At 37.3% G+C, this 23,533-nt stretch overlaps 1 protein-coding gene across 5 annotated transcripts in view; it reads left to right on the top strand.

The window, feature by feature from the left end:
• RGS12 (regulator of G protein signaling 12) overlaps positions 1–23,533 on the top strand; it is a 177,496-nt gene that overhangs the window by 63,179 nt on the left and 90,784 nt on the right. Inside the window, exon 1 of one of the 5 annotated variants that reach the window (XM_034771892.1) lies at positions 10,233–10,363. The exons of 3 other annotated variants lie outside the window; for them this stretch is intronic. In XM_034771892.1, coding sequence (XP_034627783.1) covers positions 10,298–10,363 — 66 coding nt within the window. In that variant the 5' untranslated portion in view covers positions 10,233–10,297. Of the gene's footprint in view, positions 1–10,232; positions 10,364–16,450; positions 16,646–23,533 lie in introns of those variants that run through there. One more of the 5 variants, XM_034771893.1, reaches the window with a different exon arrangement.

Genomic DNA, 23,533 nt, shown 5'->3' with positions numbered 1-23,533 from the left:
AAAACGTCAGTTGCTTTGGAACAAGAGCTGAACACATGGCTAGTTTAAACTGTACTGTAATGTTAAGCAAATAGATACCAACTGAAATTTATTAAATATTTTTGGATGTTTTTCTACATTTTAAAATATATTGATTTCAATTACAACAGAATACAAAGTGTATAGTGCTCACTTTATAATTTTTAAACTGCCAATATTTGTAATAAAAATAATATAAACAAAGGAAATAATATTTTTCAATTCACCTCATACAAGTACTGCAGTGAAATCTCTTTATTGTGAAACTGCAACTTACAAATGTAGATTTTTTTTTTGGTTACATAACTGCACTCAAAAACAAAACAATTTAAAACTTGAGAGCCTACAAATCCACTTAGTCCTACCTCTTGTTCAGCCAATCGCTAAGACAAACAAGTTTGTTTACATTTACTGGAGATAATGTTGTCCACTTCTCACTTTCCTGTGACATTGTAAATAAGAACAGGCATTTGCATGGCACATTTGTAGCCGGTATTGCAAGGTATTCACGTGCCAGTTATGCAAAAGATTTGCATGCCCCTTCACGCTTTGGCCACCATTCCAGAGAACATGCTTCCATACTGATGATGCTCGTTAAAAAAAATGTTAATTACATTTTTAACTGAACTCCTTGGGGGACAATGGTATGTCCCCTGCTCTGTTTTACCCACATTCTGCCATTTATTTCATGTTATAGCAGTCTCTGATGATGACCCAGCACATGTTGTTTGTTTTAAGAATACTTTCACTGCAAATTTGACAAAACGCAAAGAAGGTACCAATGTGAGATTTCTAAAGATAGCTACAGCACTTGACCCAAGGTTTAAGAATCTGAAGTGCCTTCCAAAATCTGAGAGATGAGGTGTGGAGCATGTTTTCAGAAGTCTTAAAAGAGCAACACTCCGATGTGGAAACTACAGAACCCGAACCACCAAAAAATAAAATAAAAATCAGCCTTCTGCTGGTGGCATCTGACTCTGATGATGAAAGTGAAAATGTCAGTCCGCACTGCTTTGGATTATTATCGAGCAGAATTCATCATCAGTATAGATGCATGTCCTCTGGAATTGTGGTTGAAGCATGCGCATCTGGTATGTAAATATCTTACGATGCCGGCTACAACAATGCCATGCAAATGCCTATTCTTACTTTTTCAGGTGACATTGTAAACAAGAAGCGGGCAGCATTATCTCCTGCAAATGTAAACAAACTTGTTTGTGTTAGCGATTGGCTGAACAAGAAGTAGGACAGAGTGGACTTGTAGGCTCTAAATTTTTTTTACATTGTTTTATTTTTGAATGCAGTTTTTTATTGTACATAATTCTACAGTTGTAAGTTAAACTTTCATGGCAAGAAATTGCATTAAAGTACTTGTTTGAGGCGAACTGAAAAATACTATTTTGTTTTTTACAGTGCAAATATTTGTAATAAAAAGTAAATATAAAGTGAGCACTGTACACTTTGTATTCTGTGTTGTAATTCAAGTCAAAATATTTGGAAATGTAGAAAACATCCAAAATATTTAAATAGTATTCTATTATTGTTTAACAGTACGATTAATCACAAATTAATTTTTAATTGCTTGACAGCCCTATAAAAAGTTTCCTCTACTTAGTTTCTTCTAAATATGCTTCCTTCAAACTAGTTGCCATATCTAGCTTGTTAAGACAAAAGACAAAACACTAACACAGAGCGAGCAGTATAATCTAAAGAAAAATTTAGGCACATGAAAAAGTACTAGTAAGAATTTCTTCAGCATATAATAGATTCCTTTTGGAATAGTACATTAGTCATCTATGTATACCACACCCATTTTACTGTAATCTGCTTTCCTGCATCACGTTCCCCTTTCTACTTGTATTAGACTTGTACATGCAGAGTGAAATCCTGCCCTTATGAAAGTCAGTAGCAAAACTCCCATTGACTTGAAGCTAGGTTTTCACCCTAAGACTTTATAGAGTTAATCTGATAAATGTTTTGGCGCTTTTTATGAAAAATACTGTATAAAAATACTTTATGGTTGTGTAACTTACAATACATTTCCGCTTTTAATTACACTGGTCTACAATTTTTGAGAAGTCGTCTGCTTCAGAGATAAAATGTGCTATTTATTTTGTATTTTGATTTGCTGAATTCAAATATGACAATTAAAACAACTGATTGGCTACTGTTTCTAAGATATTTAAGTTTTTACATTTTATGTCTATGTATATTGTGTAGATAGTAGAGTTTTAATCATAAATTGTAAACCTAGGTCTTTTCATGTGTTTATGGTTGCTTTACATGATAATATTTCACCTGTCCTGTTTATGTAACACTTTAAAAATCAGCAAAAGGGTTATATAAATAAAATTTATTATGAAACAAAAGGCAAAAAACTATTATGTACATAGTTTAGTCCTATTCAGTGTCTACGCGGCGCTTCTTGGCTTGTCTCTTGTATTCATTAAATGGAGCATCTCTTGTCATTGTCCAGCAATAGTCTGCAAGCATTGATGGGCTCCATTTGCCCTGATAACGTTTCTCCATTGTTGCAATGTCCTGGTGAAATCGCTCGCCGTGCTCGTCGCTCACTGCTCCGCAGTTCGGTGGAAAAAAATCTAGATGAGAGTGCAAAAAATGTATCTTTAGTGCCATGTTGCAACCAAGGCTTTTGTATGCCTTGAGGAGGTTTTCCACCAACAACCTGTAGTTGTCTGCCTTGTTGTTTCCGAGAAAATTTATTGCCACTAACTGGAAAGCTTTCCATGCTGTCTTTTCCTTGCCACGCAGTGCATGGTCAAATGCATCATCTCGAAGAAGTTCACGAATCTGAGGACCAACAAAGACACCTTCCTTTATCTTAGCTTCACTTAAGCTTGGAAATTTTCCATGGAAGTACTTGAAAGCTGCTTGTGTTTTGTCAATGGCCTTGACAAAGTTCTTCATCAGACCCAGCTTGATGTGTAAGGGTGGTAACAAAATCTTCCTTGATTCAACAAGTGGTGGATGCTGAACACTTTTCCTCCCAGGCTCCAATGACTGTCGGAGTGGCCAATCTTTCTTGATGTAGTGGGACTCTCTTGCACGACTATCCCATTTGCAGAGAAAACGGCAGTACTTTGTGTATCCAGTCTGCAGACCAAGCAAGAGAGCAACGACCTTCAAATCGCCACAAAGCTGCCACTGATGTTGGTCATATTTTATGCACCTCAAAAGTTGTTTCATGTTGTCATAGGTTTCCTTCATATGGACTGCATGACCAACTGGAATTGATGGCAAAACATTGCCATTATGCAGTAAAAGAGCTTTAAGACTAGTCTTCGATGAATCAATGAACAGTCTCCACTAATCTGGATCGTGAACGATGTTGAGGGCTGCCATCACACCATCGATGTTGTTACAGGCTACAAGATCACCTTCCGTGAAGAAGAATGGGACAAGATCCTTTTGATGGTCACGGAACATGGAAACCCTAACATCACCTGCCAGGAGATTCCACTGCTGTAGTCTGGAGCCCAACAGCTCTGCCTTACTCTTGGGTAGTTCCAAATCCCTGACAAGGTCATTCAGTTCACCTTGTGTTATGAGGTGTGGTTCAGAGGAGGAGGATGGGAGAAAATGTGGGTCCTGTGACATTGATGGTTCAGGACCAGAAGTTTCATCCTCTTCCTCTTCTTCGTCTGACTCAAGTGAGAATGATTCTGGTGCATCAGGGACCGGCAGTCCTTCTCCGTGGGGTACTGGGCGTATAGCTGATGGAATGTTTGGATAATGCACAGTCCACTTTTTCTTCTTTGACACACCTTTCCCAACTGGAGGCACCATGCAGAAGTAACAATTGCTGGTATGATCTGTTGGCTCTCTCCAAATCACTGCAAAAGGCATAGATTTCCTTTTCCTGTTCAACCACTGGCGAAGATTTGTTGCACAAGTGTTGCAGCATATTTGTGGGGCCCACCTCTTGTCCTGATCTCCAATTTTGCAGCCAAAATAAAGGTGATAGGCTTTCTTAACCATAGTGGTTATACTGCGCTTTTGTGATGCAAAAGTCACTTCACCACGAACATAGCAGAAGTTATCTGCACTGTTCACACAAGTACAAGGCATCTCTGCTCACTTTGGCTAAACAGAAATGTGCCCCTTTGCAAAATCAAACACTGACAAATAAGAGAGCACGACACTGTATGATTTCTAGAGCTGATATAGGGCAATTTGTTCAGCAGAGTGATGTAAGCTTAGTTATGATTGCACCATCCATGACTTCTAGGAATAACATGATGCAATTCATATCATGTATGACGCAATACCAGCTTCAGATTGCATCATTCATTTTTTTGCCTAAAAAGCAAGTACTGTCCAAACTCAGTCATAGATTTATTCATAGATCCAGTCAAAGATGTATTTTAGTCATTTCTGGTTTAAATTGAGATCCCTTCCCTTTATAACTCACTTATCCTCCGCCATTCCCAAGTCAAAGGTCGTATATACTGACCCAATAGCATATCTTGAAAACTAGAGCCAATCAACAATTTTAAGCATCATTTTCGTTCTCAGTGACCCAGAATTAGTAAAGTTTGACTACATTTATTTCAGAAGCATTTTGGCTGTAGAGCAGTGTTATGGATTGGGTTACTAAACTGGACTTTAGTACAAAGAATATACAGTTTGATAGGCATAAGTATAAGCTCTTAGTACTCCTCATGAATGATGAAGCCCTCAGTACATTATGTAAATTAACCTAAGATATTGTCAATAAAAAATTATACCATGCCTGTACACATTTAAAATGACTGATGTAAATAGTTTATTTTCTTCCCCTTGAAAAGTGACAGTGAAAAAAGTGGCACAAGGTTCTGTTTATTATTTTTTCAATGACTTCTGGAACGACTCTACCCAATTTACAAATAAAAATATTTTTCAGGTTTAAAGACTCAGCATAGAATTTGAGAGTTGTGCTGTGTTCTTCTTCGGCAATGCATATTTGACAGTAAAGATTTTGAAATATACTTAATTTTGTTGAAGCAAGAATAGAATCCATCTCACTCTGACATCACTTGGTTGGCCTAGCAGTTTTATAAGGAGTGAAAAATAGTCAGTGGGAGTACTCACGTGGGTTGTCAGGATCGGGATTTAGATTATTAAGCATATAGATAAAATTAGTGACTCGTCAAATGGCAACTTGCAGCTGGCAGTCTAGAGATGGATTACTAGCTTAGAATAGTGTAGAGGGAGTGAGACATGACCAGTAGTTTACTGGAGAGAAGCATGTGCAGTGGCTGAAGGGAGCTTGGCATAGGATGAAGAGGAGACTCTAGCTAGTGAATTAAGGCAACTGTCATCTCTGACATAAAAAATGACATCTGTGACAGACTGCAGCCTGAATCTCAGATGCTGTAAGGCAGACACAGTATAGATGCAGAGCAAAATTTTAAACTGACTGAGAGTGGCTAATGTGAACTCAGTGGGTGGTGCTTCTTTACCACCGACATAAAGTGGTATCGGTTATCGGTGGGCAGGATCAAACCTGGGAGCTCTGGAGTTTAGTGCATGAGCCTCTACTACATGAGCTAAAAGCCATGATTATAAAAAGCCATCCTTATAAAACTGCTGTTAGCTCATGCAGTAGGGCTCATGCACTAAGCTCCAGAGCTCCCAAATTCAATCCCGCCCACTGACAACCGGGGTCTGTCGGTGTTACTCTTCAATTGGTGCAACACAATCAGCTGAAGAAAAATTGGTTAAGGACTAATCTTGTAGGTCAAGAGTCCATGTCTATATTGACAGGTTTCAGAGTAGCAGCCGTGTTAGTCTGTATCCGCAAAAAGAAGAACAGGAGTACTTGTGGCACCTTAGAGACTAACAAATGTATTAGAGCATAAGCTTTCGTGGACTACAGCATCCGAAGAAGTGGGCTGTAGTCCATGAAAGCTTATGCTCTAATAAATTTGTTAGTCTCTAACGTGCCACAAGTACTCCTGTTCTTCTTTTTTCATGTCTATATTATTTGCTTTGTTTTTTCTCTCCTCCCTTCCTGCCCCCATGACAAATTGTCACAAAAAATTGCTTCACTCTTTAGTTTAGGACCGATCTCTCAATAAGGCTGTTTTGTAGGCCTCTCAGTGCATTGTCTCCAATCCACATTCTTGAACCAAGCCTAAATGTGTTCCTTCTAGTATCCCTCTTTGGGAAGTCATCGTATAATGAAACATGTAAAGGCTCCCTGGAGTGACAGTATAACAGATTTTGTGAGGATAAAAAAGTACATAAAATGATACTTTTCATAGAAATGTAGGGCTGGAAGGGAATTCGAGAGGTCATCTACTGCAGCCCCCTGCACTGAGGAAGGATCAAGTATACCTAGACTACCTCTGACGGATATTTTTGTCTAACTTGTTTTTAAAAGCCTCCAATTATGGGAATTCCACAGCCTCCCTTGGAAGCTTATTCCAGTGCTTAACTATCCTTGCAGTTAGAAAGTTTTTTTTTCTACTGTCTAACTTAAGTCTCCATTACTGCAGATGGAGCCTATTACTTCTTGTCCTACCTTCATTGGATACAGAGAACAATTTATCACCGTCCTCTTGATAATGTATTTGAAGACTGTTATGATTTGGTGGTCTATAGTGGACTCCTAACATGTCACCTCCTTCCCAGAACAGTGTCCCAGGGTCGAGGAGGCCAAAGCCCTCCCATCAACACCATCTGCACGGCCATGTTTTCCTCTCCAGGGTGCATGTGTTTAGAAGCAAATAGTCCCTTTGAGGAAGTAATTCCTTGCAAAATTACATTTTAGAACTTTAAGCAGCTTATAGCCTACAAATTGTTTCAAAAATCCAACATGCTAAATAATAAGTGTATTTTTCCAATTTCTAAATAAAAATGACTGAACTGATCACAAATAATTTATAAAACCAAAATTTAAAAAGACTGTCTCCTGACAAAATTTCATTTAATAACAACTGATAAATCTTGAGGAACTAGGTTTATGTCAGAAACTCTGACAGAACCGTAACTCCTGGTTTTTCCTGTAAGCCCAGTTCTGGAAAGCATCTCTATTCATGAAAACACCAAGCATGGGTTTAAAGCCTATTTAAGTCCATTGGATTTTAGTACATGCTTAAGTGCTTTACTGTATAGGAATGACTTAAGCACATGCTTAAGTGATTTCCTGAGTTAGAGCTGTTATCGCTAACCAGTATTCTCTAATATTCACTAAATAAGTTTGTTTTGATACATCAAGTATTTTGTAATTTTTAATCATAGATTAAAGAGACACAGACAGAGTTGATGGGCATCAAATTTTACCTACCTTAAAAATACCATTCTGCAATTGATGCAAACATTTATTATTTATATAATATCAAAAAGTGTGCAAGCTGCTTCATACACGTAAGACTGTTACATTCAAAAAGGCCCAGGCTTGAAAATGCATATTTCCACAAGTAGTCTCAATGGCTACTTGCAGTAGTAAGTTCAATGCCCTGTAGTGAGCATTTGCAAGATTGGGCCCAAAATAAACAACATTAAAGATATAAAAGTAGTGGAAGAAAGAAGCAAGATTTTTTTTTGTACTTTACTTTTGCTCTTCCATTTTTATATTAATCCTTGCCTGTTTGCCTTGTTAATTATTTTTATTTCATGATTTCTCATTTTTTCCTATGTAAATCTTAACTCTTGTCTGATTTTAATTTACTTATTGCTCTTTTTTTTGTTTTGAACTACTACTTGTCTTATGTTTTTTCCTTTAATTGTCATCTCTTTACTCATGATTTCCTTCTAACCTCACTCAATTTTTAATTGACCTTTATCTGTTACCCTCCAGTTCCTTTGCCTTTATTTATTGCTATTATATTGTGACTATTAACCTTTTCCACAGAGTCCTCTCTATATTTTCCCTTCTCTGCATTCAAACCAATTTACGCTCCCCCCCCCTCAAATAAATTAATTGAGATTTGTTCTGCAGTGGAGTTGGGTAAAAGCAAGCTCCTGGCCCTCATGGTGCTACTACTGTCAAGAGTCACTACCTATTGAGGAGTTGGGCATCACTGCAAACCTACTTGATAACTGAAACTGCCTAAATGACCATTAATGCTCACCAACAACATTTCTCTGTCAGTTTAAAAACACCAATGGCACCCATCTAGGACATTAATTGATGAAAAATTTCATTAGCGCAGAGTTAAGGTTGTCTGGTGATATCCTGTCCCTTCCAGAATGTTGAATTCAGCAAAACTCAAACTTCTGAAAACCAGGAAATATAGAGTTAAGGTACACACCCTTAACTCAGCCCTCTTTGAGCGATGCTCCAATATGCCCATAACGCACATACTTTGCATTGTACTGAATAAGAGCTACTTACATCTGTTGTGCATTTAGCTTACCTCAGTAAAAGAACACATCTGCTAAATCTTCCAATCCTTTCACCTTTATGCACACAATGCCATCTAAAACTATACTTTCCCTTTCCCATCATAAAACCTACCGTCCAGCTAACTTATTTCCCAGCTAACGGCTGACAATCCCCATAGCATGAAGACACCTGTGCCCTGCTACTAACACAACCAATTCAAAGCAGTGCTGAAATGAGGCATACTGGGTCTCTCAAGTGTCCGGGAAAGGAATGTACTCCCACCCACATTAGAAGGGCATGACCCTCCCCCCCCAATTGCCTCTTATCCTTTGCACATCTCTGCTAACCTGATCTAGATAATCCAACTACTCTACCATTCAATACTGCTCAACCTAACACAGTGAATGTACCTGGGGTGCAGTCAGATAATTCCCAGTGGCTACTGCCAGCTCCAGTGGGTCAGAGTTAAGGTTGCATTGCATATGTATGTATCTTAATTCTGTATTTCCTGGTTTTCAAAAGTTTGAGTTTTTCTGAAATCAGCATTTTGGAAGGGGACAGGATATCACCAGACAACCTTAACCCTGTGTCAATGAAGTGTTTTTTGGTCACTGAATCATCAATGCAGTTCAGGTCCAGGGATGGGGAAAGAAGTCACTTGCTAGTCTAGTGTTCCCCTTACCCTTCCCTTCCCACTCTACTGTTTCTGCTTCTGGCTGATGTGTCTTTTTCTCCTGGCTTTTGATTGGCCACCCTGTAGGTGGGTGATTGAGCTTCTGCCCCACATGATGTTGCTGAGGCAGACTGCTAGAGGCTTGCAGCATGTTTTTAGTGAATTAAGAGCTTATTAAATGTGTTGGATTGCCATCTCTAGAGATGGAATTCTTCTGTTTATTCACAGAATATGTACAGCCTGGGCAACAGCAGTGCACACTTCCCTCACACTGTTCTGATACTCTGCTTCACATTTCACTGGATGGGGATTCTGCTAAAAGCTGGTGCTATTCGGTCTCTACAATCCATTTGCTAGTTAGTTTGTCAAGTGCGATTACCCGAAAGGTGCCACCTGAGGTGTTTCTACCATATGGACACCTGTCAGTTAGAAGTTAATCTGAGATCACCAAATACATTTCATCTGTTCTCTTGATACAGAAAAAACCACCCCCCCATTCCCTACTGTCTGTCTCCAAACCAAAGGCTGAAAAAGAGATCAAATCCTAGTTTCTTATTGAAATTTACAAGAATACTATTTCACCTGAAACAGGATTCTTGTAAATTTCAATACCTTCCTTACTCAGAAGGACAGAGAGCAGAAAGGCAAGATGAAGTAAATGGCATAATATGCACACATGATTGCGATCATGAAGAAACATGCAGCTGCATGCCCACAAACAGAAAGAAAGTTGCTCTAAGCTTAGTTATACCAATTTTAAGTGTCCTTTTTTAATTTAATGTTAATTTGTATCTGAAACATAATATTTAAAATACAAGGTGGTGACCTGTTTAATTCATATCATGTTCATTTAAGAGGAATTTATTAAAAACAAAATGTTTAATTTGGAAGGGAAAATATTTGACTAAATACCTAAACAAGTTTGGACATACACGTTAAAACTGAATCTCTTAGGCCTTCATTAAATGCATTTTGCAGTAGCAGCTTCTCCAGTGGCATCTTATCTTGACAGAAACTTTATTATTATGTATAACTTGCCTAAACAATGTTTTAAAAGCTTGAGCACAGGCAGTTTCTTCTTTAGACAGGCATATATACAGAACCAGTCCTGAGTCAGGGCGGGGAATGCACTGGGGAGGAGGAGAATGAGAGAGGTGGTATTAAGGACAATAGGTTGAAGAGCTTCATTTATTTTACTGGCCTCTCAAGAAGTAAATATGTGTTCAACTTCAGAAAGAGCTTAACAGTAAAGTTAAGGAGCCTGTTTCCTAACAATGAGAGAAACATTATTCAGGCACAATTTATACATGGAGAAAGCTTTTACTGTTAGTCAAGTGTCTGTAAGTATAAAGTTTTGTTTATCTAAAATGATCAGAAAGCAGGAATATGCTTTAAAGGATAGTTTTCAAAGCTAAGGAATTTTGTTAATGCAATACAAAGTATTTCTAAGAAGTTAGACTTTTAACAAGACAAAGTTTGTAAGGTACTTATGAGTTGACTTTCTGTATGAGTTCTAATGAGAATTTAATAAATACACTTTATATAGATGTATTTTCAATATAGGTTGAGTAACATTAAGTTTTACATGTGTGGGAACTGTACGCTAGTTGTAAAGATGTTTCTCTAGTGGGTTTTGTTTTTATTCCCTTTTGTCATATTGGCAGTTACTTAATTTTTCTTCACACTGTAATGCTCTTGTATCCATGATATAAGGGTGCCTTTTTAAACTTAGAAAGGTATCTGTTAATGGTCACAGTTGTTTCCAAGGTGTTTAGATGATTTTCTGTGGTTTGGATATTTAGCCAGCAATTCAGATTACTGATGGCTTATTATTAATTACCAGATAAAAACTTATTACTGTATACAGTGTTTATAGAATATATAACTTCGGAGACTTTTTGGAGCTTAATTTTGTTTTCTCTTCTCTTAATCTCTTGCTAGTCAGAACACACAAATTTTGAAGATAATGGCAATATATATTACTGGGCTTTGGCTTTTTAAAGTCTCAAACTGTAGTTTCTTTTTGCTGATTCATTTTAGGATTAAAGAAAAGTCTCTGTTTTTTAAAATGAAAAGGGAAATGTGTATTTTAGAAGTGCTAGACTTAAAAAGAGAAGTGAGTACACTAGTTACATTACTAATGAGCAGTCATTTAATGCAGGGACTGCAATAATCTGAATCTCTGAAACTCAGTTTGGGGGTAGGAGGAAGCTCAAAGAGGCTTAATATGTGTGGGTGATCTGTCACTTAATCATATCCTCCTTATGTGTAATTGAATTTAATTTTACTATTCGGCTGTATGAAATCTTTTTTCATTCTGGACATGCAATTAACATTCACTCCTGGGTTGTTTTTTTAAACAATTTTATCTGTCAAGGAAATTCAGATAGCTTAAACTTTATACATTGATCAGCACTTTGCAAAAAAACTGTATTTACCGAGCAATGATATGTTTTTGAATTATGAAAAAGGCTAATTTCAATAGTCAATTTATAATTAAATGGGTCAAAAGACTTGTTCTAAGCATTTAAAATATGGGTTTGAGGACAAAATATTTGTTTTCAAACTAGCTCTCTGTTTAACAAAAGTCTGTTTAGATCTAAACTTTGAAAACGTGCACAAAAGTCTTGCAAAAACTTGCAATTTTTGTTGACAGAAGAGGGCACTCAACAACAATTTGAATTAGGCTTCTTCATTTTGCTACATTGGAAAACTTAGTATTTAACAAGTTTTGCAGTTGTCTAGTCTTTGAATTGTTTATGTAAAGTGTCAGTTCAAAAGGAGTATATATGCTAGCATATATTCTAGGAATAAATAGGAATTTTGCCTTCTGCTGATGTAGTTAAACTAAAATGCATTGGATGGGAGTCTTTTTTTCCCTTTTCTACTAGTGGAATGTATGTTCTCTTTTTACTGCTTAGGAGCAGGCAAAAACTTGCCAAAAAGTACTAGCTAATGGAAAACTTTTGAAAATCATTTTTAAAAAGTAATTTTATTTTTATATTATTGTATATGTTTCTTCCACCTACCTTATTTTTTTTATTTCAATAACTAAGGACATTTGAATTAAATGGGATGTTCCCAACAAAATTCTCTTGCTCCTTTTTTCATTCGAATGGTTAGTTTCTTTGTCTTGTAGTGAAGACTGAGAAAAGAGTGATATAAGGTGAATGAGCATTAAGATCTTTTAGCCAAACAGTGTTTTCTGCCTGCTCCAAATTTACTATGAGAGCTTTCCCTTTTCCTAGTTGCTTAGCAGCTTTTTTGCTTTCTTCTTTCTTTTTGCTCACTGACGTTCATTTTTTGTTCAGCCAAAACTAATCTTGACTCCCTGTCATTTCTGCCTTTCTCTCAGGCTTCTTTTCCTGCAACCATGTAGACAAAAGAAAAAATATCTTCTTCCAGGATGGGGAGAGAAAAAGAGACTAATTCTGGGTTTTATGCCCCTCTGCCCTTTTTAGTTTCAAAGCAGATGAATGTGGACTTACGAAGCCTCCATTGATACATCTGAATTGGTCATTTTAGAGCTCCTATGTCATGATTTTAACATTTTTTCATTAATAGCTTCTGTAAATTAATATGCTGAAGTAGTATAGAGACTAGCCCCTTCCAAATTTGGGCTATCTGATTTTGATCTGGTGGTTTATAAATACAAACATAGTTTCAAAACAATCTAAGATTTTGAATACAGCAGCTGTTGAGATACTCTGGAAAAAATTAGAGGGAAATTAATTTTTAGAAGGGCTTTTTCGCAGCCACCATCATTAACAGGCTTTCTTTGTGAGCTAATGGAACTGCTAGATGGAAAAAAATGTGCACATGGAATGCAAGTTCATTTCAGTGAAATAAAAATCAGTGACTCTGTCTACACTATAGAATTATTAGGTTTCCTGCACCAAGTACAAGTGCCTGGAATCCTTATAAAACACTGCCCACACACAGTGTTTCTAATGTTAGTGTTTTATTGTGAGTACTCTAGCTACAAGCAAGTCTTGCAAATGCCTTCAGCTGTATGTGTTTATTTCAAATCATTCTGGTGCTTATGTGGATCGGAACCACGTGTGTTACAGCTGCACTAGTTCAATTGGTCTTTCCAGAGCAGGATACTTTCTGGGGTACTCTGGCTCACCATTCAGTGGACATCGTGGACAAGAATCCTCTTAATTTGTGCTTCCTCTGAAGGGCTTTCACAGGAACATTCTCCAGACGTCTCTGACTTGGTTATGATGCCCTATCCTCATCTCAGGTAGCAATATCATGCACCTTGTCCCCAGCATCCATGTAAGTACGGTTGCTGTGTTCTTGCACAAGCTACTCGCTATTTTGTGATTTGAAGTCATGCCTTCTGCAGTCCAGCTGTTCTAGTGTCATGGTGTCAGCTTGCCCAGTATAGACATCAGGGCTCTTCTAAAGACCTGGTGTAATGAGATAATGAAGTCTAAACTGAACTCCATGACCTAGTTTGTTGAACAGTGTCTCAGTGTTGGCTGAGCTTAGCATAAATCGGAATATTAAGCAGTGTAGGGTGCAAAATTAAGAGCAATATAATAAGTCTATCAAAAATCACTACAGAACAAGCGCTGGATCTCATCCAGTGCCATCATGGTCTTTAGATCTTGTTCTCTGACACACCTCATGCTCTGTTCAAACTCACTTCACCATCTCAGTACAGTACCTGATGGAAAAAGTCATCTCACTTTCTCTGGGAAGCACTCCATTTGGATAAGTGGAGGGAAAGGTGCTGATTCTTAGGGATACAATTCCCAGAACAAACTTGGCCCTAGAATACTTCGTATGTTCTCCAACAAATCCTCACTCCCAACGTGGTGTTCTTGGAACCAATGGAAAGGTGTTGTGTGACAGATTTATAATGCACTGAATAGAAATATTTGTATGTTTAGTCATGTATGTGGGCCTTGGAAAAGTTAGTAATCTTGAAAATTGTGTAGTCACAAACAATGAGAAAAGGGGGAAAACTGAAAACTCATGAAATGATAAACGGGTATAAAAATAAATTCCAAGGTACTGCTTTTAAAAACTATTTGGCATAGGAAAAGCAGGTTGCAATCATACCGAATCATAGGCGATCTAAGTGTTTCAAGTTTATAGTCCTGAAGGAAAGACCCAGACTCAGTTACTTTCATGGAAAAGTTTTTTTTTAATAAGCTACATGAACTAAACATTAAGAATAATTCTACATATGGTGAGCACTCTCACAGAAGTCAGGAAGAACAACCAGAGTATTGAACCAGGAACATAAATTGTGAATGTAACAGATCACAGAGATAATTATGAAATTTTTACAGCAGAAAGACTTGAAGTTTAAAGGATAGAAAAATTTCCTTTTCCCAGTGTGGGCCTCTACACTCCCGAGGAGAGGAGAGAGAGCTAACCCCAAGATCAGGTTTTCCAGACCTAGATCGGTCACCATTTTGTATCCAGCAAAGTGAATGTTTTGTATTCTGGGACAAAGTCTGCACAAAAAATATGTGGGAGGGTTGCGGGAGGTGATGGTAGTGGTGGGATGGTAAAATAAAATAGATACTGCAGAAGAGAACCAAAATTATTTGGAGTGAATCATGTTATGTCAAATGTAAGGGAACCTCTTTTGTTTTACTATGCACTGGGTGGTGCAGGCCACACAAGATATTGTGCTGAAATCCTTACGTGCCATGGAGCAGTAGTCTGAGATGGTTCTTTCTGAAGCGGTGTTGTAGGATGGGCATTGGCATGGCCAGTTCACTTGCAACTATAGAACTGACCTCAGTTGCTGCACAGGCAGCATTACAGATCCTGCGGACATCAAGGGTTTCTGCCCCCATAGAGATCCCCTTGCAAAAAACTGTTTGTTCAGGCTTTGCACAGAAAACTAGAATTTGACACTTATTGCTAAATCTAAAAAATATTGGTGATTTTATAAACTGTTGTTGATTCTTTGAGAATAGCTTTACTAGTTTAATGTGGTTCAGAAAAAGCAATATGTAATGTTTAAACAAAAAACCTTTCCTGGTGATACTTTAGTTTTTAATGCTTAATTGTCACATGTGGTAAAATTAATATAGTTCTGACAAGACCATTTAGTTGATTGGCATGCTTAGCCCCTAAATAATGGAGGATGTAATATGTGTAACAAAGTTTCTTTCTTCAAATTTACTTCAAAGGCACTAGATACTTGCACTGATAAAATTTAAAGGATGAAAATTGAATTCAAACCAGTCCCAATTCACAGAATGTATATTGTTCAGTTACATACCTTATATCTGTATTTCTGGAATGCTTGCATAATAAGACTTGTTACCTCTACTTTCATCTTGTGTTTGGAGTAAACTTTGTTCTCTAATCTCACTCTAAATGAAATCAGTAAGGGACATAAATGTTAGCTAACTGCTGTATTAAACAAAGAGTGCCTAGCGGTTAGAACATGGAGGGAGGAGCAGTAGACCCTAGGTCATCTTCTGCCTCTGATGCTAACTTGCTAAGTGGTCTTGGATAAAGGCACTAAACTTCTCTGTGCCTCAGTTTCTCCCTCTGTAAAAGGAGGTTTATACTTACAATATCCCTGTCAGGTTTGCAAGGCTGAATTCATGTTTGTGAAGTGCTTTAAGGTCCACAGAGGGAATGCATTAGAAATGATGCAGTAGGCAATTCTATAGGCACTTAAAATAATATATTTGTATTATGAATGTTGCAGAAATAAAAGCAATTAAGTTTTTGATTTTTTTTGTAAATGGCAGCAGACTTCATGAAATTTGCTACTGTGGACACATTTCATCGCTTAAATAAAAACACTGATAAAAGACAAATTACTAGGTTTTCTCTGCTCTTAGATTCACATGATGGATTTCTTCTTCTGCTCTTCTTACAGTACATGCATATATCTGCCTTTGACATCAGTGAAGCATGGGTAGTGTGTACAGTAAGTAGGGAGTGCAGAATATCAGTCGAGCTCTCCTATGATGATCTGAGAGCAGAATTTTGCTCTGAAATTGTTTGCTCACGAGTTGAACCCAGTATGCAAAGTTTCCTTATCATGTAGATCTTTACATGTGAGTTGTAGTGCTAACCACTTAAAAGTTTAATGTAATAAGCCATTCTTAGGTGGTTTACTTTCTACTGGTCTGTTGGTGTAAACCTATGAAAAATAGTGATTTTATTATGGAAATGTTTCTACAACTGTAATAAAGATGGTTAACAGTAATGCTTTATTAAAAGCCAAGTTATTAGAAGCTGGTTTATTGTATAAATGATTATCACACAACCACACTTCATTTTATTTTCCTGATTTGTTATAGGATACACGTTAAATGAAATCACAGCATGATTTACATGAACTGATCTTGCATTTTTGTGAGAGATAATTGAGATCTAATCTGAATCCCTGACGAACCACAGCTTCCTGCAGTGGTCTGTTGCTATGGGTAACATAAAGGGAGTAAAATAGAACTTCATATGAAATGCCTTTAAACTTTACAGGCATGTACAGGCACGGAATAGGGCTGAATCGTATATTTTAATCTTTGAGAAGCTGATGGGTCAAGGAATTTTAATTTCTATCTTAAGGGAAGATGAATTTAGGAAGAGTATTGTTAGCAAAAATAACTGCTGTTTCTTTTGAAGAGCGGGTAAGTGATATGAATTATATTTAGCCAACACAAGGCAGTGTTGCAGTGAAAATTAGAGGAGAGTATTATAATCAGCTTCAGAGTTATTGCGTTTTTTGGCTTAGTTTTCGTCTCTTCTACATTAAAACAATGTTAGATCAGAAACTTTTGGAATAATATGTGATTTTCTTTAAAGCAAACTATGATTGGCATATATTTTATTTTTCTGTCATAGCTACCTATGTTAAGGAAATTGTGTATAGAGAGCCTGACCATATAACCTAACATTCAGATTTACTCTGAAATTTAACTGAAAAACTTAATTGTGGCTAATATTTACAAATTCAGCTGTTCGTAATATATATCTACTTATTAATGTATGTGCAGTATGTATTACAGATATCTTTTCTTTATCATACATTGTACAATATTTTATTGGTATTTTGGTTTTTAATCACAATCATTTTAAGAATGGATTTTGTTTTTAGCCATTTGATTTAAATGTTATTTGTTTTTGTTCATGCAAAAAAGTTGTTTTAATAGGAACACCTAGCTCGTAGAGGAATTCTGAATGTGGCAATAAAAGATTTATTCTTCTTTGCCAGATTTGCTATGCATATTTTGTTTTTATGTAGCTTAGATAAAGTATGTGACAAGAAAACAATTTTAAAGGACATTCTGTAGAAAAAATATTCAGTTAAATCTCCATTGAGTAACAATGTGCAGTAGTTTAAATTGATTCTTTTTGCCTGTGAATTGTTACTTTTACAATGTCTTTCCCATTAGCTATTATAAATGCCCCCTTTCATAAGAGAAAACTGAAAGCAATAAGCTATCTAACATGCCTTATTTAATTGGCTTGGTGGTGAGGATCTTGTTCACAAAATCTTACATCAGAAAATAAGTAACAACCATTTTTTAAAAAGAAGGTAGAAATAATATTAATTACTGGTATTTAGGTCAAAAACCATATTTGAGACTAATTACAATGAAAATGCAAGAGTAACATTCTAAAATATATTTAACAAATATATAAATATAAATTATTATAAATATAATAAAAGATATATTTTAAATTTTGATTGTCAAATATATTTTCGAATAGGGTTTCCCAAATTATGGGGTAAAATCCCCAGAGGGGTCATGGGAGTACTAAAAATTGTAAACTTTTGCAAACACTCAAATTTAATAAATTTAAAATGATAAAAAAATAGATACATAATGAAAGCCTTCTGATGATGTGACGGAAGATCTGGGCAGCTGGCCATAATTCATGTATCTTGGCAAAAAGAAAAAGTGCTTGGGATAGTTTATCAAGAGGTTGATCAAAACTAAATACAACCAGACCACCTCATGGGTGAAATGCATTCTGTGAGCTAGGTAGTTAAATGTTTGAAAGGTGGCTATTAATTGCAAGAGTCTTTGTATCCTCAGTGGTCCATCTCCTAGAGAATGAAGCTAGTCCCCAGACGGTATTGTGTGTGTATAGGTATCTTGAGAAAAGTAGTTTGGAAAGTGGAGATAGCTGTCTTGGATCAGAGGAAACATGTTTACTTACACACTGATCCCAATGTATGGGCTTAATAAGCAAGTCCCGAGGACATCAGTGAGGGAGAGCTCTGGACACAGCAAAGATTTGATGGTGCGGGGACAGCCAGAGAGGCTACCTATCTGGACATACATGATGAATACCTTATGTAGTTTAGCTTGGGAGATGTGTAAACCTGGGTCTGTTTTAACAAACAATTTATTTTTTATAATTTCAATTTCTTTTACTAATCTTGTTTTTATTAAAATTGCTATTGTATTGGTAACTTCACACAGAAGTCCTCAAAAAGAATGGAACTACATAGCTTCTAGAAAGAGGTTCTGAACGGTAAATAGTTTCTGGAATTTACACCCTCCACTTAGTCTCAGTTATGGGACATGGACAGAGGAGTCTACTCTCATTGAGTTGCGTTAACACCAGGCTGAAATGGATGAACTCAAGGGGCAAAGCCAAAAGACAAATGAGAAGATGAGAGGTGGAGGCAGGTGCATGTGTCTGATATTTTCCCCATATTGTTGCAATCTGGAACCCAAATATTGATTCAGTTTAGAGGGCCAGATGAAGGAGGAAAGTAACGATGTATCCCGTTAAGGCTACTGTACTGTTGTCATCTTGGAACCCCATCACGTTTTATTGTAGCTTAGTGCATGATATAAGTGTTTACAAAACGTTCTAGACTTCTTTCTGAGATTTTTCAAAGGTGTCTAAGAGAGCTAGGCACTCAACTCCCATTGAATTTCAGGCTCCTTTGAAAATCCCAGCCTCTGCTAAAAACATTATTATGGGCAAAACAATTGGATAGCTGATATGGGATTCAATAAAGAACTGAAGGAGGGTAATATAATTAGTATAATTAATGCCAATCAACATGGGTTTATGGAAAATAGATCTTGTCAATCTAACTTTATCTTTTTTTGATGTGAGTACATATTTGATTGATAAAGGTAACAGTGTTGATGTAATACACTTAGACTTCTGTAAGGCTTGGTACCGCATGACATTTTCATTAAGAAACTAAAATGATATAAAATTATCATGGCACACATTACATGGATAAAAAAACTGTCTGACTGATGGTTATCAAAATGTAATTGTAATCGTAATCTATTGGGTGTGTTGATAGTGAGGGCTCCTCAGGGATCAGTTTTTGGCCCTATGCTGTTGAATTTTTTTATCAATGACTTGGAAGAAGACATAAAATCATTACTGCTAAAATTTTCCAGATGACACAATGATTGTGGGAATGGTGAAAATGAGGAGGACGGGTCACTGATTCAGGGTGGTCTGGATTGTTTGTAAGATGGGTGCACGCAAACAATATACATATATTTTATTATGAACAGATGTACGGTAATACAGTTAAGAGCAAAGACTTACAGGCCATACTTACAGAATGGTGGGAAGCAGTGATGGATAATCAACTGAACATGAGCTCCCAGTGTGATCCTGTGTCCAAAAGCTCTAATACAATTCTTGGTGTATAAATAGGGGACTCTCGTGTAGGAGTAAAGAGGTTATATTACCTCTGTGTTTGGCACAAGTGAGATTGTTACTGGAATATTGTATCCAGTTTTGGTGTCCACAATTCAAGAAGTGTGTTGAAAAATTGGAGAAGATTCAGAGAAGAGTCCATGAGGATGAGAGTCCATGTCATATGCTGATAGATTAGAGGAACTTAATCTATTTAATTTACCAAAGAGAAGGTTAAGGGATGACAAATATATGACATGTAGTTTTATGTCCTTTGATTCAAAACTATGGTATGTTCTGAGGTGCTGTCTGCCAAAGGTATGTAAACTTCTAAATGTCGCAACAATTTTGAAATCCAGCTTCTGTCCCTGAAAGATGAACTTGAGGATTTTTTTAGACTTCCCGGTACAGTTGACATCTCAAGTTGTACACCCTGAGCAGCTACTAAATTGAAACCAATGTCTTTATTAAATAACATTGTTCTGTGCTGTATCAATCATTGCTGAGGATGTCAAAAGGCAACTGCTTTCTATCCCCCTATACCCCAGAATCATAACTTACCAGTTTAACTTGGTGAGTGAATTGAAGTCTGTGGTACTGCTAATATAAAAGAGTAGTTCCTTCTCTCAAATAGTGGGCATCTCCCAATAGACTACTCTAAGATAAGCTTTTCTTGAAACCAGCTGGAATCAAACTCATGATGAACTTCAGGAATATGGTCTTCCTCACTTGCTAGGGCAGTAGTACAAAGAGGAATTTCATAGAGTATCTCTCAGATGGAACTTAAGGCTATTGGATATGCCTTGAAGGAATTGCTCCTTTCCTTGTGGAATATGATAATTAGGAGGCCATCGCTTATGTTGCTGCCTCTTGCACTGTAAGTGCCTCCCTTTGATCATAGGTAATCAGGACTCTGTAGTAAGCTGCAAGGAAGAACGTTACAGTGTCCACCTTCTACGTGCATAGACATGCCAAGTGGATAAGCAGGAAGGATTCCTGCTGAGGAAGATGCTGCAAGATGTTTTTGTTTTTGCAGGCCTTTAATTCATTTTTTTTAAAAAAATTAGTTATTGATTACCACCACGCTTCTGGCATATGAGCATGTCTTTATTACTGAAGTTATTTGGAACCCAGGATCTCTTGAGTTCTAATCTGGATGTGAACATATTTTGAATGACGAATACAGTTCAGATTTCTACTCTTGGCTATTCTCAATTTTTTTTAACTAACTTAAATACTTTTGTAAAAAAACAAAATTGCATATCTGATATGAAATAGCAAAATAAAAGTCTAAGGGTTTCTCAGAGTTCAAATAAACTGTAGTAACAGATTCTTTTAATAAAATATTTCAGTATGTTTAGAAATATCATTAAAATTAGGTTCCAGGTGCTCTTGAGCAATAAATGAGTTGCCATGTGATTTTATGGTGCTTATCATTTTACCTGATGCAGGAATTGTGTAGGAATCGGAGAGGTGTGTAAATGTTGAATAAAATCAGTGATCTGTGCATGTATAGTTATGTGTTAGTTATTTCCATCAAATCATTTTTATACACATACTGTATCAAATATGTCCCATAAGTGCTCTGAGTAGTATTCTACATAGACAACTGAGAGTAGAACGTGACCCATAAAGTATTGAAGTTTTAAAATGAGATCACCATACTGCTTACAAAATCAGGTCTTGCAACTTCCTCTCATGGACAAATCTAGACAAGCTTTTACTGAACGTTTAGAGAGAAACTTCTGCCTTTGAATGCTGAATGCATACTGTTTCTGATAAAGGTACATTGAGGGTTTTTTTTAAGCATCCACAAACACGTTTAAAACCCATTACTGTAAATTCAAATGCAATCATTAACAACTTTAACTAGTACTAAATACAACTATCAAAGGCAGATTAGTTTAAATTATGGATTAGGCTATTTTAAAATGTGCTTATGTGTTTTGAAGAAGAGTTCTGTGGCATTTGAAAGCTTGTCTCTTCCACCAAGCATGTCTCTTTCAGTGGGTCACCTCTGAGCCATAGGCGCTGACTTTTTTTTTCCCCCCTGGGGGGCACCCCGCTCTCGCTCCACCTCTTCCCCTGAGCGCCCCCCCCCCCCCCGGCATACCCACCGCTTGCTCCTCTCCGCCTCCCCCAGGACACTAAACAGCTGATCGGTGGCCAGCCCCAGGACCAGAACCACTCTGGCTGGTTGGTGCCGAGCACCCCCCCTTTTTTTTCCGTGGGTGCTTGAGCCCCGGAGCACTCACGGAGTTGGCGCCTGTGCCCTGAACAACATAGCTATGTCCACCTATCTTTTAAGTGTAGAGCAGGCCTCAGAAAATTTAAGATGAATTAACTGATGGTGTGAAGTTAATGTTCATAAATTAAATGCATATTAAACTCATGCATGGACACTCTCATTCAGAAATAAAGTGACCTTAATTTGCTGTAGCTTGAAGGAGGTTTAAACTACGGTGAGCTCAGGCTACTGCTGAATAGTGTGTCTACGCATTAATTGATGCACAATGAACTTCACACCATGAGTTAATTAATTTTAATGTACCCAAATGTCCCTGTATAGACAAGCCATAATATGTTTTAAAAGTCTACTATAGGCAGATCAGGTGGATGAGGTAATATCTTTTATTGGACCAACATCTGTTGGTGAGAGAAACAAGTGTTCGAGCCACACAGAGCTCCTCTTCAGGCTGGGAAAGGTACTCTGAGCATCATAGCTAAATGCAAGGTGTAACAGATTGTTTAGAATATGTAATTAGCACATATTGTAAGGAACTATTCTAGGTAGAGTATCCGTTAACACCTCTGCAGTCATAGGACAAAAAGAGGGAGATAGGCCATTTCTACACTAGCACTTATGTTGGCAAAACTTTTGTCGCTCTGGTGTGTGAATAAAACACCTCGCTGAGCGACATAAGTTTTGCCGGCATAAGCGCTCGTGTGCATAGCACTATGATGCTCTCCCACCGACATAGCTACTGCCGCTCATTGAGCTGGTTTTATTATGTCGATGGGAGAGCTCTCTCCCATCGGCATAACACGGCTGCATGAGCAATCTTCCAGTGCTGTGCCACTGTAAGCTTGTAAATATAGACATGGCCTTAGTGCGTTACAGATTGTTGTAATAAGACATAAATCCGGTGACTCTGTTCAGTGATTTTCAGTGTCTAGCAGAGATTGAATTTAAGCTCCTAGGCTCATCTTTTGAAAGTGTTGTGCAGGTTTCCTTTGAGGATGAGGATTGATAGGTCAGATATAGACTGATGGCTTTGTGAAAAGTGTACACCCACAGGTGACAGTGTTTTTTGTCTTTTATCATTTTCATGTGAGAGTTCATTTGAGAGCATAGTGATAGTCTGGTTTCACCCACATAGTTGTTATTGGGGCATTTAGTGTACTGGATGAGGTATACCACATGTTGTAATAGGCATGTCCAGGATCCATGAATTTTGACAGGTGTGTTGTGGAGTGTGTTGATCATTGTAGCAATGGAGATATGTCTGCAGGTTTTGCATCTGTTGTTCTATCAAAGTCTGCTGCTGCTTTGAGTTGGTGTGTCCTGGTCTGTGGGAAGCTTGCTTCTAACGATGAGGTTGGGGGGTTGTTCGGGAAATATTTTTTTCAGGATGGGGTCGCCATTGAGTTTGGGTTGTAGTTGTTTGATGATACTCTATATGGGTTCCAGTGTAGAGTGGTAGGTGACAACGAGGAGTGTATGGTCAGACGGAGTTTTATTTCTGTATTGAAGCAGGTTCTTTCAGGTTGTCTGTGTGGCCTGTTCCATGATTCGATCTACTTCTTTGATGGAGTGTCCTTGTTTGTTGAAGGTAGTTTTAAGTGTGTTAAGGTGTATATCCCAGATTTCCTCTACAGAGCATATTCTG

This window comes from Trachemys scripta, chromosome 5, assembly GCF_013100865.1.
Source record: "Trachemys scripta elegans isolate TJP31775 chromosome 5, CAS_Tse_1.0, whole genome shotgun sequence".
Lineage (NCBI taxonomy): Eukaryota > Metazoa > Chordata > Testudines > Emydidae > Trachemys > Trachemys scripta.
This window is presented reverse-complemented; position numbering and strand designations above follow the sequence as displayed.